This window comes from Podarcis tiliguerta, assembly GCF_965153285.1.
Source record: "Podarcis tiliguerta genome assembly, chromosome: 1".
In the NCBI taxonomy this organism is placed as follows: domain Eukaryota; kingdom Metazoa; phylum Chordata; class Lepidosauria; order Squamata; family Lacertidae; genus Podarcis; species Podarcis tiliguerta.
The window spans coordinates 33,641,637-33,657,360 of NC_139534.1; the positions used below are offsets into that span (position 1 = coordinate 33,641,637).

The 15,724-nt window shown below is 41.5% G+C and overlaps 1 protein-coding gene across 2 annotated transcripts in view; it reads right to left on the minus strand.

The window, feature by feature from the left end:
- The window catches only part of GALNT13 (polypeptide N-acetylgalactosaminyltransferase 13), a 150,109-nt gene that overhangs the window by 17,802 nt on the left and 116,583 nt on the right, over nucleotides 1–15,724 (minus strand). For both annotated transcript variants that reach the window (XM_083409611.1, XM_083409612.1), the window contains exons 10-11: nucleotides 10,197–10,295; nucleotides 7,781–7,915 (exon numbers count right to left, since the gene is read on the minus strand). In XM_083409611.1, the coding sequence (XP_083265737.1) occupies nucleotides 7,781–7,915; nucleotides 10,197–10,295 (234 nt within the window). The remainder of the gene's footprint in view (nucleotides 1–7,780; nucleotides 7,916–10,196; nucleotides 10,296–15,724) is intronic.

Consider the following 15,724-nt stretch of genomic DNA (forward strand, 5'->3'; position numbering starts at 1 on the left):
TCCTCAAACTCAGCCCTCCAGATGTGTTTGGCCTACAACTCCCATGATCCCTGGCTAGCAGGACCAGTAGTCAGGGATGATGGGAATTGTAGTCTCAAAACATCTGGAGGGCTGAGTTTGAGGAAACCTGGTCTATGTACTCTGGGGAGAGAAGGAAGAGGTGGGCTGACTGAAGCTCCTTTTCCTTGCTTGCTCAGCCCTAGCAGGTGAGGGGATATCATCTTAGGCACTTGAGTTGGGGGAAGAAAGAGGTACCAGGCAGGCATGGGCAGTACTTGGGTTTAGGGACTGATAGCAAGAAGGACCTGCAGCAAAACATTGCAATGTGGAACTGTGTTCAGGGTTACAGCCAGTCATGTGCTTCTCCAAGTTATTGGACTGCCCCTGCAAACAGACAGTGTTCTGTGGCCAATGAGAATATTCAATCATCACTGGGCTGCTTTGTGTCCTTCACCCGACCCTTAGGGTGTTTATTCTAGAGTATGTTTGCACTTCTGCAAACCTTGAGGTTTCTCCAAGTCTGCTGCTAACTCTTGTGAATGGATGTCAGTGCATTTTGGTACTCCTAGAGTGAGCCTGTATTTATTTGATTTGTTGACACCTAAATAATAGTTTAGAGCATGGCCGCTTAGGATCAAACTTATATTAGAGATTTCTTAACCCATCAACTATTAGTATTTATTATGAGTCCTCTGTCTTCCATATGCTCACAGTTCAGCTTGAGGAAAACAATTTTCACACTTCTTCTTTAACCCAAAGCTAAAATTCTATGGAGGTTTGCACTTTCATCAGTAATAAGTTCATAAAAGATGAAAAGGGATAGTTTCCCCCCATTTAAAAACCCATAGTCACATTTTCCTCATGGAATCAACAAGCAACAGAAATACTCTCAGACTCCACATTGGTATAATTTGCAATGCTAGAGATATATTACAAATTGCTTCATCAAAGTTTTGATTGTCAGGCTGTTGCATGCACTAAACCAGCACAGTGAATTTCTAAAGAGTTTATGATCTTTCATAACACAAGAGGAGTGTGTGCTTTGCTGATACAAGAAATGTAGAAGCTCTCTCTTAAAACCTGCATATTCTTCAACTTGGAATAGCTCTAAATTGTCAACAAAGAGTAAAATAAAACCCCAAATATCCAGATGCAGTAAACAAACTAAAAAAGGTGAAACCTAAACAGAGAAACTTTCTTGCATACTGAAAACTACTAGATCCTTGAGAAGGGTGGTAGCATAGTCTTCTGGTTGACATACTGCCTAAGTTTTTTTACATGGGGGATTCCCCCCCCCCCTTTTTAGACCCATGGAAAGGTTTACCACCTCAGATACTATTTGTGAGAACCTTGAACTTTTTCAACCAATATCCTACTACATGACTGAACATTAGTTATGTTGGACAAAGTGGAATCAATTAAAAAAATAAATAGCAGGCATTCTGTAAGCCTTCCATTCAACATTAAATTTCTGCTTGTAACTTCTAAGTTTTATACACTAACAGTATGAAATATTTATGGCATTCTTTCACCACTAAGGCCAACGGAACTGCCACATTTTAGGTAGCTTCCACAAAAAGTCCTCAATCAGAGGCAATTAAAAAAATAAAGCACACAGACATAAGCTATGTAAACCAAATGCAACTTTCTGATCTGCAAGTTTCACTGCCCTCTCTCCCCATTGTGACCTTGCTACTAACTGTATACTGTGTTCCAGATAACACAAAAGAGTGCCTCAAGAGCAAGGCAATTGAAATTGAAATGGGAAAATGAAATGGGTGACATTCTACTTATTCTGCTTTTCCACTCATTTTCATTCAAAAGCAAAGATGACAAATTGGGCTCATTCATTTTGTTTTGTATTTGTTTTCAAAACAATTGTACACCCCTGTTCTCTTCTCCTGTCTTTCCACTGTGGAATAATAGCAGCTGGGGACACAGATGATTCAGAATTGGGAAATACCATAGGAGGGTTAAACCCACCCCGTGTTGCGACTCTGATCAAAATTGGCACTCCCCTCAGACCCTTAAAGAGACAGGTAGAATGATGAATCTTCTGTGTCCTGTCTCTTTTGACCCTCAGTTACACACAAAATTAGCTGTAGCATTTAAATGAATCAGAATTAAGAGTGCTTAAATTTGGCAGGATTATCCCAGTATTTTAGCTATTTGTGTTGCTCAATAAACAAATAACTATGCAAAATACTAAACAGAAAGAGATCCCACAGCTGTGCTGATGGGAAAATTGGATGGAAGTTTTAAAACCTTATTTTCATAAGAGTCGAATCGAGCATTGCAGGAGCAAGTCCTTTCTGCAACAGAACTTCTTATTCTCCTTTCTCCACGCTTTGCAAATCAGCCCTGGAAGACCACTCAACCCTCTAGAGCAGGGGTGGCCAACTCCCAAGAGACTGCGATCTACTCACAGAATTAAAAACTGACAGTGATCTACCCCCTTTTGGGGAGGGGGTTTCAGGTCAGGGTTGTTCAGCTTTTTTTAGGAAGGGAAGCCTCGTTTTTGCGGGGTTCAGGTAAAAGTTGTTGAGCTTTTTTAGGGAGGAGGAAAGCCTTGATTTTTGAGAATTCAAGCCTAAACTCAAGGGAGAAAGGAGAACAGCCACCAGCCACTCACCAACAGATTGCTAGGGAAACAAACTGAGTAACCTCTGTCTTCCATTCTGAAGACTGTGCAACAATGGAGGGTGGGGCCAGATTCGATTTTACCAATGCTAAGGAAAGGGACCCAGCGATCGACCACGATCTACCCAAACCTCCCGGGGATCTACCAGTAGATCGCGATCGGCCTGTTGGACATCCCTGCTGTAGAGCAATTTGGAGAATGCACTGCACATGAGGAAGAGAAGAAATGCAAGGTCCACTGTGTCTGCAGTTATGTTTGCATATAACTTCTATTTCATTTGTGCACAAAAATCACTGGATACAATACATAATGTATGAAAACACTACTGTAAGAACAAGAAATTTGCTATTTATTGTATTTTGAAGCACAAATATGCAGATAGGGTGGGGGGAGAAGAGAAAACAAAACAAAAACCACAGCTCTCCAAACCTCATATATAGCAAAAAATTCAGTGTTCATTTCCAGTCCTTTAAAAGTAAAACTGAAAGCTAGCGCGCACGCGCTCTCTCTCTCTCTCTCTCTCTCTCTCTATCTCTCAATCATCTACCTAAAGCTTAAACCCAGGACTAATATTGCAAAAGTGGGGAAAAAATTGATAGCATCTTTACAATCAAGCAGCATACATTTCAGCATGGAGTAGCTGCAATTTTTATTAAAACTATTTTCCGTATGAATGTAAATTAATAACATCATAACAAAACTTACAGATTAAAGTAATGACAAGCTGTCTTCTTAACAGAGTTTCTTAATATAGGAGCTGAGCCATAAAATATTTCTTTTTTGCTGGCTCCATCTAATGGCCAACACAGATTTTACAAGATGCTGCTACGCGTTTTTGCAAGCTATTAAAAACAAAAAAGCCCTCAATCTACAGTAAAACATGTTTTTGATTAGGCATTTTTTGTGGACCATTTCTGAACATAGGATTGTATCCATATTTTATTATGTTTGGGAGTTAGGTCTGTTGAAATCAAGGCCCATTAATTATGTCCATTTAATTTGAATGTGTCTAACCCAAGCATGAGTTAGTTTCAGCTGAACATTAAAATATTATCAAATAAATTTTACAAATGTTGTAAAACTAGCAATTTTGCCAACTTATTAAAAATCTTACTGGATTCATTACATGGAAGTTTCGTTCACTAATTGATAAGATATCCATGTATTTCCATCATAACAGAACAATAGTTCTTAACTGAAAAATATTCTCTGTTAATGGGTGACACATATATCACAGAGATATATTCTGTGGTGTGAATATGTATTTTTCTAATTCACTGAGGAAAAGTTGAATTCACAGACCAGAATCCAGTTGGTCTTACTAGTCCTGTTGTTCCATTGGGAGACATCTTTTAACAGAGGAGGAGATGGTACTATTTTCTCTTAGTATGCCCCACAGAGGAACTTACGGTCCTCAAATAAAAACATCTTGAAGGTCCCAGGCCACAGAGAGGTTAGGCTGGCCTCAACTAGAGCCAGGGCTTTTTCGGCTGCGGTCAGGGTGCAGCCTGACTCCCTCCTTTGGCAATCTTTACAAAACTTTAGTTTATGGTTGCCATCAATTTTGATTTTAATTAATTTTATAATGTTTTATAATGTTGCACTATTTTAGTGTTGTTAGCCGCCCTGAGCCCGACTTTGGCTGGGGAGGGCGGGATATAAATAAAATTTATTATTATTATTATTATTATTATTATTATTATTATTATTATTGCTGACTCCCCCTTTCTCCTGGAGCCCACGCCATCCCTTGAAAATATGCACTGGGGGAACCTTCTATAACAGGTTTTATGGGACCATGAAGAGGAGGGGGAGTTGGGAAAACCGTTCTCTTTCTTTCAAGGACTGCCTCTCTCCATAGGAACCTATTCAGATCCTGCAATCATCACCTGAGGCCCTTTTTCTTGTGCCTCCTCCATGAGACGTCGGGGGAGGGGCAACACAAGGGCCTTTTCGGTAGCGGTTCTCCACTTGTGGAACCATAACTACAGAAGAAAAAAGCATTTTTATTTTAAAAAATAAATCCGTTGAACATTTCAAATACAGTGTTACCTCAGGTTAAGAACTTAATTCGTTCTGGAGGTCCGTTCTTAACCTGAAACTGTTCTTAACCTGAGGTACCACTTTAGCTAATGGGGCCTCCCGCTGCCACTGTGCCGCCTCCGCCGCACAATTTCTGTTCTCATCCTGAGGTAAAGTTCTTAACCCGAGGTACTATTTCTGGGTTAGCGGAGTCTGTAACCTGAAGCGTATGTAACCTGAGGTACCACTGTCAAAATGGAAGCACTAATCTGAACAGGAGGACCCCAAAAATGTATTACTGAACTGGAAGTAAAATAAAAAAACAAATGCAAAAACCAATCCCAACCCATCCAAAGAAGTTACTTGCACCCACAAATGGTTTGTATGGAAAATTCCCCTACAATAGCTCAGATATTTATTTTCTAACATTTATTCCTTGCTTTTTTCCATTATGGAAAGTGGCAGTATACATGGAATTCCTAGCAGGTCTCTCATTTAGGTACTGACCAGACACCGGTGTGGTTAGCTTAATCAAGGTAATGGCCTTATCATGTGCTTTCAGAGAGGTGATGTCAGTGCAAACGCTGTCTGCTGAGGGGATATTGGGCTGCTCCACACAGATACAGCATTTGATTTATCAGCACTTGACTTTAGAACACAAGTTCATTCACCTTGTGCCTTTAGATGCTTTAAGAGAGCGAATGATGCCACTGGTGGGTTTTTAAAATCATTTACAGTGGTACCTCGTGTTACATACGCTTCAGGTTACAGACTCCGCTAACCCAGAAATAGTGCTTCAGGTTAAGAACTTTGCTTCAGGATGAGAACAGAAATCGTGCTCCGGTGGCGCAGCAGCAACAGCGGGAGGCCCCATTAGCTAAAGTGGTGCTTCAGGTTAAGAACAGTTTCAGGTTAAGTACGGACCTCCGGAACGAATTAAGTACTTAACCCGAGGTACCACTGTACAGGTGCTGGTTGAATGAAATGTTCCTCTGTGGCTGTGGCAACTTTCATATGAATTCAATCTGCAAATGGTCTGTGCCCACACACACACACGCTACCATCTGATGCTATCATTGTCAAGTGCAGAATACACTTGGGTGAACTAGTTCAGTGAATACATTCAATTGCTAAATATTTTCCTAACAAGCTACATTCAAGTATTTGCAAAATAATGACTTGCACTGCTCTGACTAGTTCTACAGCTTTCCAATACCCATATACTTCTTAAATATGCCTTCTTACAATGATGAAGCTCTATCATCATCTTCTCTTTTTGCATCCCAAATATTCTACCACAGCAGTATTTATGGATGTACAATCATGGATCGAGTCACAGTAATTTACGGTACTGCATATTTTATCGTCCTGTATATCATTCCCCAAGAATGAAAGCAGCCTTGGAATAATGAGCGAGGGCTTGTATATTATTGGCATGTTGGGAAGCAGATTACTGCAGAAATTATAAGTTTCAAAAATTACTATATAAATCTATTTTCAAGGTGAACTAGAAAGTGTATCCCTCCCCATTCCTTCTGCACTCAAGCTTGCAGTTCAGTCATTCTCTAGCACCAGCTGCTGAAAACACTTCTATTTGCAATCTCATCATGTGGGTATATGAAAGATATAGCCCAAATGGTGCCTTCAGTCAATTTAAGAGCTTGTCGTGAAATGTAGGAGAAATGTCAGTCTTGTACATAGGAAGGTTTTGGGCCATTCATAGTAAGTCAAAAGCACGGTCTTCCACAGTCCCCAAAGTTATAAGAAGACTATAATAGACCCTGGGGCACTGGTATAATTTATACCTAGTGACTCACTGCCATTAAAAGATGGGAGCACTAAGATCCACTTCTGATGTAGTTTCTGAATAGTTGAGCCCAACAAAGAAAACATTACAATGGTAAATTATCTCTCTTTAGGCATTCAAAACAGCGTGTGTAGGCTAGAAATAGGAAGGTGGAAAATCCCACCCCAAGTTCCCTAGTATGTTGTCTTATTTCCTAGCCTTTATGTATTTTGAACCAAGGTTCGAAAGGGGGATTCTAACTGCATTCAGCTGATCAGAGTTAGAATTCGCCCTGCAACTGGGAACCCTGGTTGGAATCGCCCTGCAGAGCTTCATGATGAACACTTGACGATCAGGAGAGGAGGCGGCTGGGATAGTGGGTGGGTCTACAGAAGGCACTCCAAACAGAGATGGACCTGAAGTCTCTTGCACCCGTGGCAAGGAGCTGTATCAACACCCCCCCCCCCGGAGCAGAAACTCAAAAGTTTGCTTTTCATTGTCTTTCATGCTCTGCCAGTGAACAATTCTAATAGTGCACAGATGTGCAGGCTCCTAGCTACTCTGAGCCCTTGGCAGGATCCAACCTAACCAGCCCCTGGTTACAACCCGGACTCCAAACACAATTTGAGCTCTCGTGTGTGTGTGTGTGTGTGTGTGTGTGTGAATGAAATCCTAAGTTACAGTTTCTGGATCTGAAGTTGGAAAAAGGACTCAAAACTTCATGCCAGAAGAAAATGTTCCTGACCAAAGCCACAAACTTAGCTAACTGAGCATCAGCTCTTCTCCCTTCTAACACAGCATTGCCACTTAATTTACTACTTTTTGTATACCTGCAAATGCATAAACATTTCTCTTTGCTTTCTTTGATCACATGACCTGCACAACTGGCCTACCAAGCCCTACTAATTTTACCATAATGTGTGCGTGCACATGTACATATATGCACACACATACCTTGGACTTTGTATGCACATACTCAACCAATATATACCTCCTCACCACACTTAACTGTGTTAGATGTATCCTGGAAGATTTCAAGTTAGTGTGACATCGGGAGTTAAAAGTCAGTAGTGGGGTGGTGGGTGTTTCCCCTAGATATTCTGAATAAAGTTGAAAGGCTCATAGGTCTGTGGACAAATTACAGGAAACACCAAGCCCAGCCATGGCCAAAAGATTTTTTGCCAAACTGAAAGCAGCAACACAACTTTAGCTTAAAGGGTTAATTCTAGGACATGTGACAGGTTTTGCCTGTTTGTCTGAGGCCCTGGCGATAAAAGTTGAGCATGATTAGTAACAGTACGTTTGGTTTCCTTCTGTGTTTGAATAAATACCTCAGCATCATACTCCCAAAGTTGGTTTCCTCTCATGTGGTGGCACTTTAACATGATCACAGGACCATTGAGTCTAGACACATCCAAACACAAATCATCTGTACGAATCTCCTTGTCAGCCGTGTATGAAAATACCTGGAAGAGATAGGTACTGGCATTATTTTTTTTCAAAAGTCTGTATTACTAGGGGACTTCCTGCCCCACTCTCACCCCACAATAACACCCTATCCTTTTCACACTGTGCAATTACAGAGTCCCATTTTCATCTTCTTAATGCTGTTTCTGAAGCCACTTCTGCATTCTGTTCTGTACCCTCCTGAGCCCCAGTCAGTACGGCCACTGATTAGGGATTATGGGAGTTGTAGTTCAGCAATATCTGGAGCGCCAAAGGTTAGCATGCTCTGCTTTTGAAGTGTCACTGGCTTCAGGAAATGTGGGTTTTTAAGTACTTAAATTGTGACTGCTTCGTGCCCCCTTTTTAAATAAAATGCACACATTATAATGTGGAAGATAATAATAATAATAATAATAATAATAATAATAATAATAATAATAATAATAATCTGTTGCACTGATGGAACATTAGGTTTAGCACTACACTGAATCCTGGTAGCAATATCACCACAGCCTTCTGTTCTTTGTTCTTTAGGGAGAAAGGGGGTGAGGGGAAGATAAGAGAGAAGGTGAGAAATATGCATACAAGGGAGGAAAAGTTATGAATTCCACACTACCAGATGGGATTAAGGTAGTCCCAGGTCAGAAAAACAATGAAGACAAATTAAAGCAACCTATGTGGCAGCTATTTTAATTATTTACAAGACTCCCAATTACTTAGAATTCACCTCCCAATTGATTTAAAGTATTCTAATGAAATCTACAGGAAAAGTGGTTTCTCTTAATTGTTGAAAGCAACCTTTCGCCAATTAATTGTTGAAAGCCTTTGGCAAAGCATGCAAATTGAACTTGATTGCATTACCAATTAGGGAATGCATGCAAATCATACTAAGTTACCAATTAGGGTGTTTTAAAAGGGGAAAAGATTACTAAAAGCAGATTCAAGCATGCTTTACTTCCACATGTTCTAATATTTAGATACAATGCCCTAGAGCTTTTCGCAAGGCATTCTTACATATGGTTAAACCCAAAATACACATGTGCAACATTACATTGGCAACTGGCAACTGATTTTAGAATGGCAAACACAGTGCTGAATGTTACAATTCCAGCCTCATCTTTTTTGGATTTCTAAGCAAGTTATAAGGTCCAGCAATAAGAGGAGCTCTATACCTTTAAACTGTGCTGGATCTACAAATTCTGCTCTATAGGACAAAAGTCTGCACTGCTGCCCCTCTCCCACTGCCTTCCATGCCCTCTCTCATCTTTGGGACCCTACCCAGTCAAGGAAGCAAAATAAGGTGTTACGTCTGCAGTGGTCTGTGTTCACCTGAGCTTGAGTATGGACTTGGATTCTGAGCCCTGTGTTCTGATTTGATAGATTATATCCAATCATGTAACATGGTCAGGGTTTGGGCTACCAGTATTGGCTCTTAAGCACTGGGCTACGATTCGCAGCTTGGGGGTTTAGATAGCCAATCATGTTGAGAGTGGGAGTGGCCCAAGCCTTCAGATAGATAGATAGATATGCTCCAAACATTTCAAGGCCTTTGCTGCTCCTGGAAGGAAGGAAGGAAGCAACAGAAGGGAAGCAGTGGTTTCTCCAGGAGGTGCCAATGAGTTTTTCTGCAGCTCACTTGGCTGGGCATGCTCAGAGGTGTTGCCTAACTGAGCAAGAGGCTGTGGCTTTACACCGTCTCCTGCCTTTTGGCAGGTGGAGTGAAGCAGAAGAGGATGGGCATACGACCTCTGATACTGGAGGCAGTACATACCAGCACAGCTAGCAAGCATTGATAGTCTCCACCCCCATCGTTCTGCCCGGACACTGAGGTTCAGTGCTGAGGGCCTTCTGGCAGTTCCCTCGCTGCGAGAAGCCAAGTTACAGGGAACAAGGCAGAGGGCCTTCTCGGTAGTGGCACCCGCCCTGTGGAACGCCCTCCCACCAGATGTCAAAGAGAACAACAACTACCAGACTTTTAGAAGACATCTGAAGGCAGCCCTGTTTAGGGAAGCTTTTAATGTTTAATAGATTATTGTATTTTGATATTCTGTTGGAAGCCACCCAGAGTGGCTGGGGAAACCCAGCCAGATGGGCAGGGTATAAATAATAAATTATTATTCTTATTATAGTCGTGCCTGTCTTTTACTGGTGTAACCACCCTTTTCAAAGCCATCCAGACTGGAAAGTGTGGAAAGAGTAATGTGTGTACTGGCTTGATTTCACAATTGTTACAATGTGCTCAGTCTTAAAAAAAAAATTCCCCCAAAATTGTTTTGAAGGTAAAGTGAGCTTCATTTTTACCTGGTTTCCTCCCATACCGTGGCAGTTGAATATGCCAACTTTTTCATTTTCCTTGCGTCCCATGTTATCTAAGCACTGGTTCGTCTCAACATTTCTGATCTAGGGGTAAAAACACAAACAAAGGGTAAAAATTGTTGAAAGATTGCTTAAAATAATTAAATAATAATCCACATGTCACTGAAAAAAAAAGAAGAAAATTATTTAAGATTAGGAACAGCATCAGATTATAGAAACCTGACAGCACAATACTAAAAAATATTTACTTGAAGGTAAGTACCTCTGAGCTCAATGTGATTTATTCTTTAGTAAGTAAACTCCTTATAGATTAGGACCATAGTCCTAGGCAATTAACAGTGTGGATGTTAGTCGATTAAACAACTAATTTGTTAAATTCATTAATTATAGCTGCATAAATTTCCAAGTGGGGTAAAAAAGGTAAAAGGTAAAGGACTCTGGATGGTTAAGTCCAGCCAAAGGCAACTATGAGGTGCGGCACTCATCTAGTTTTTAGGCTGAGGGAGCTGGTGTTTGTCCACAGACAGCTTTCTGGGTCATGTGGCCAGCGTGACTAAACCGCTTCTGGTGCAACAGAACACCGTGATGGAAACCAGAGTGCACAGAAACACCATTTACCTCCCCGCTGCAGCAGTACCAATTTTCTACTTACACTGGCGTGCTTTCAAACTGCTAGGTTGGCAGGAGCTGGGACAGAGCAATGGGAGCTCACCCCGTCATGGGGATTCGAACCACCGACCTTCCAATCGGCAAGCCCAAGTGGCTCAGTGGTTTAGACCACAGCACCACCCGTGTTCCCTCAAGTGGGGAGAATATTATGAAAGAAAGAAAAAATGACACCTTGTTTTTAGATAAGGCATGAATTTGTTATAACAGATACTGTCTTAGAAAAGGCATCCCCTCTCCTCTCTGAAGATGAGAAAATGCTCTGAAGATGATGCCATCTAGCTACAGTATTTGTAAGTACTTTTAAAAAAATGTTTTTCAGCATTAAAAGTCAGTGATCCAATGATGTGTGACCCAGGACTGTGTTTTCTGCACAGTGGCCCCCCAGTGACAGAATGTCCTTCCCAGGAAAGCACAACTGGTTCCACAGCCTATGTTATTTCTGTTTGCCTAGGCCTTTGCTAGATATTAGTGTTGGGTGCTACAGCAAATAAGGAGGCTATGGGTTCTATATTGGTAGAAATTGGCAGTTTTAAAAAAAATGCTGTGTTTTATCTGCTCCTTTGATTGCATTGGTATGCTTTTTTTAATGTGTTTTAATTCCACGGCATCCTGCCCTGCAATCATATAATGAAGAGTGAGATGAAAGCACTCTTAATTAATTAATCAGGAACACCTTTTAAGTTAATTAAAATGTTATGAATTGATTAATTAGTTTTGAATCTAATTAATGAATCTATTAAACATTAAGGAATGTTGCCACATGGAAATCTCTTTTCACCCAGTTGATGTACATAATGATTGCCACCTCCCAATTCTGAGATCCTCAGGAGATGCCAGTAGCCCAGTTCATATATCAGACAGTGGTATACTCAAACTATGGCTTAATGGGAACAAGAAAAAGAGTTGGTGCACACCGCTAAGGAGTTCCTCCCTTGCCATGGTTGGAACCTGGGCTCATGGTTTATTTTCCTCAAACAAAGCAGAAGCAGAAAGTAAAAAACAAACCATTGTAACCACTCAGTGTTTGCTTTTTTGGAGATAAATAAACCACAAGCTGGGTTCAAAAGACATAACTAGCTAGACTTTGTCTTGTATTATCCATGGAGTGGTTGGAGGTGTGGCATAGGACCTTTTGAACAATGTGCACTAGGATGTGGAAGAATAAAGAGATACACATGCAAGGCTCCTATTAGCTGCTTTCTCTTCTGACTGTTTCTTTAGAAGCTGTGCCAGCACATATACATGGTCCAAAAGGCTCTTCCAGCAGTATTTCGATGTTGATTCTACAGAGGATACCGAAAGTAATGCTCCCCTTTCCACTTATTATTTGCAAAGCTATTGAACCTTCAATAATAATAGGGGGGAAATCTAATTGGAATTCAGAAGGATTGAATGACAGAATTTAAAACTGATTTCATGTAGACAATGTAAGCCCTCACTTTTTTCTAATCCATTCCTATTCACTTAAATCCTGTCAGGAGTTGATTATTTCTTTTTCTTAGCTGGAATCATTTGGTATGATTATGAAGTAAACCAGGGGACATCTGAATTATTGGATTCCAGAGGAAAAATAATTAGACACTAAATATAGCCAGAATTTTAGTTCCAGAGTAAAATAGGTGGAGATAAAAAGAATATTTATTTTTTATAATTTGATAAAGGGAAATTGGAAGCGGATATGAAAAAGCGAAGCCAGCTTACGATCTGTTGGACAGGAAAACGGTTATGATAAAGACACACAATATTACTGCCCTAATTTATGCCAAGTTGCATTCTACTTATAGGGTAATTTTGTTTTTATAATCTAAGATTGCTGGACCAGCATCCCCCAAAATAGCAAAAAATGTGTTGATGAAGCAGCATTTGACAGAGGGTGGCCTAAGACTGTGCTATATTAGTCTTTATTATTATGCCTGTCAGCTATAGTTAGCATTTCAAGCAGGTTTTATCAGAAGGGAACTGCCAGGAGAGAGAATGAGACCAATCTTATATTAAGTTTTGCTTAGCATATATTTTATGGTGGAGAGAAAAAAATACGTTAGATAAACAAAGTAATACTCTAATAATTATCAATCTTAAGTCTGTCTTAAACATAGATTTTGTGGCTTCAACGTCAAGACAGCTATTTTTTTACTTCTCACTCCCCGCCACGCGGGTGAAAGCCTCAGCACCTAGGGCTTGCCGATCGAAAGGTCGGTGGTTCGAATCCCCGCGGCGAGGTGCGCTCCCGTTGCTTGGTCCCAGCGCCTGCCAACCTAGCAGTTCGAAAGCACCTCTGGGTGCAAGTAGATAAATAGGGACCGCTTACTAGCGGGAAGGTAAACGGCGTTTCCATGTGTGGCTCTGGCTCGCCAGAGCAGCGATGTCACGCTGGCCACGTGACCCGGAAGTGTTTGTGGACAGCGCTGGCCCCAGGTCTCTTGAGTGAGATGGGCGCACAACCCTAGAGTCTGGCAAGACTGGCCTGTACGGGCAGGGGTACCTTTACCTTTACCTTTACCTTTACCCCTGCCTCTGACTTTGCTTCATATAAAGCACGATGAAGAGTCCTGGAGAACTTGAACACTTGCTCACTAAAATATTTGGGGAGAGATCAGCAGCCTGGAGAAAGAGCCCACCACTATCTACCTAAAACGGCTGTTTCCAGTGGGGTCTTTTCCTAAGGCGTGCTTGCCTGGTCAGCTTTAGGCTTCCCAGTACCCTAGACCTTTGTGGAGTGAGAATACCATGAAGACGGTCCATCTCAGAAGACTAATAGAGCCAAAATATTGCCCATGACTCTCGGGATTTCCCTGTCACTCAGGCTAGTAATCCTGTTGAGCCCCATATGACCTCAGAAATGGGGAAATGGTCCAGGCAGTTTTCAAGATTGCTCCTGTGAACATCCTTTTACCTGACCGTAGAGTGAATTTAGCTCCTTGGTTGTTTGAGAAACTGACAGCAGTAAAACAGCATGGTTCGCAAGGAAGAGCACTGGTGGGAGAAGACTTGCAGTTAATCCAATGGGACACAACTAGAACTCAGTTTAGAGCCTACTCCAAATGATGGTATAGAAATGTTACTTTCCATTACAACTGCTCGAAAGTCAGTCAGCTGAGCAGTTCGGAGTAGTCTGAGGGCTTAAACATCTTGGCCTTCAGGATGGAGAGGAGGCCTGCCCGGTGGCCTGTTGAGACTAATTTGCTAGATAATTTGTGGATAAAGTTGACTGTATCTGTTCCAACTTGGATGCTGTAATTTGAGCAGTGTTAGCAGATGTACCTTTGGCAGCTGCTTATGCAGCTATATTGGAAATGTGTCAACTTGTGGAGCCTAAGAACGTGGACATATTTCTTGGAGAGATGAGACTAAGACCTTGCACTTCCTTGCTAATAAGAGGTGTCAGGGGAAGACTAGCTGAGTGAGTGGTAGATGCCTTCTTGCAGGTAGTTGTAGCCCTAGCAAGTCTGAAAGAGGTAGTAGTGAAACTTCCCTTAGTCTCATTGTATTGGGGGGGGGGGCGAATCTAGCCAGTCTCTAATATTCCTCAAGGTGCTCAAAGTCAGGTAGTTCCAGGTTTTCCCCCTGGATGATAGGAATTATCTAGGTCAGAGGTAGCTAATGTGGTTTTCCCCGTAAGTTTTTAGACTACAACTCCCATGGTTTGACAATTAGCTAGGCTTGTTGGGGATTAATGGACCTGGAGTCCAACAAGATCTAGAAGGCAACGCATTGGCTACCCCTGATCTAGATCTATTTAAATCTGATTTTAGGTGGATATAGCCTTGCTCAATTTGCTGGGTGATTTACATCTGCTAGACCCCCTCAGTGGCTTTTGATAAACAAATACACAGATACATAAGCTAGGCAAAATAACAACAAAAAAACCTGCTGCTCATCCCATTCCTTCTCCCATGGTTTTACTTCTATCTCAAACAACCAATCAGCATTCCCTGCCTACCAAGGATGCTCAGTCCTCATTATGACAGAAAGTCGTAATAAAGCTTAAAATTTCATTTTAATTTTCATAAGTAGCAAGTAAAGAAAAGAAAGCAAATAAAAAAGAAGGGAAAGGGGAAAATAAATAAATGCTGATGTGAACAACATAAGTCTCTAGTTTGTAATAACAGACATTATACATTGTGTACCCACTAATTTTAAGCTTTGTGAAATAAGGAATGTCATGATTTTCTTCACTCCTGTTCTCTGCTTTACAAGGGAGCCATGGGTTCTGCTCACTGCAGGAAACAGATCCAAATAACCACTGGCTTTTATAAAGTCGGTAGAGCATGACTAGATGACCCTTCCAACTCTATGATTCTATGAATATAATGGTCCCTAGATGGTCCCTTCCAATTCTATGATTCTATGAATATAATCCTCAGAGAGTGAGGAGACGTGCTTCTCTGTTCCTGGAGGCCTTTAGTGCAGTGAGTTTCTTTGTTTGTTTTGCATGACAAACAGACTAAATCAATGAATGCTGCAACCCTAAACACACTTGCTTAGGCTTACTTCTAAACAGACATGCTTAAAGGAAAAGGGACCCCTGACCATTAGGTCCAGTGGTGAACGACTCTGGGGTTGCGGTGCTCATCTTGCTTTACTGGCCGAGGGAGCTAGCGTTTGTCCACAGACAGCTTCCGGGTCATGTGGCCTAAGCTTAGGCTTACTTCTAAACAGACATGCTTAAAGGTAAAGGTAAAGGTAAAGGTACCCCTGCCCGTATGGGCCAGTCGTGTCCAACTCTAGGGTTGTGCGCCCATCTCACTTAAGAGGCCGGGGGCCAGCGCTGTCCGGAGACACTTCCGGGTCACGTGGCCAGCGTGACGAAGTTGCTCTGACGAGCCAGCACCAGCGCAGCACAC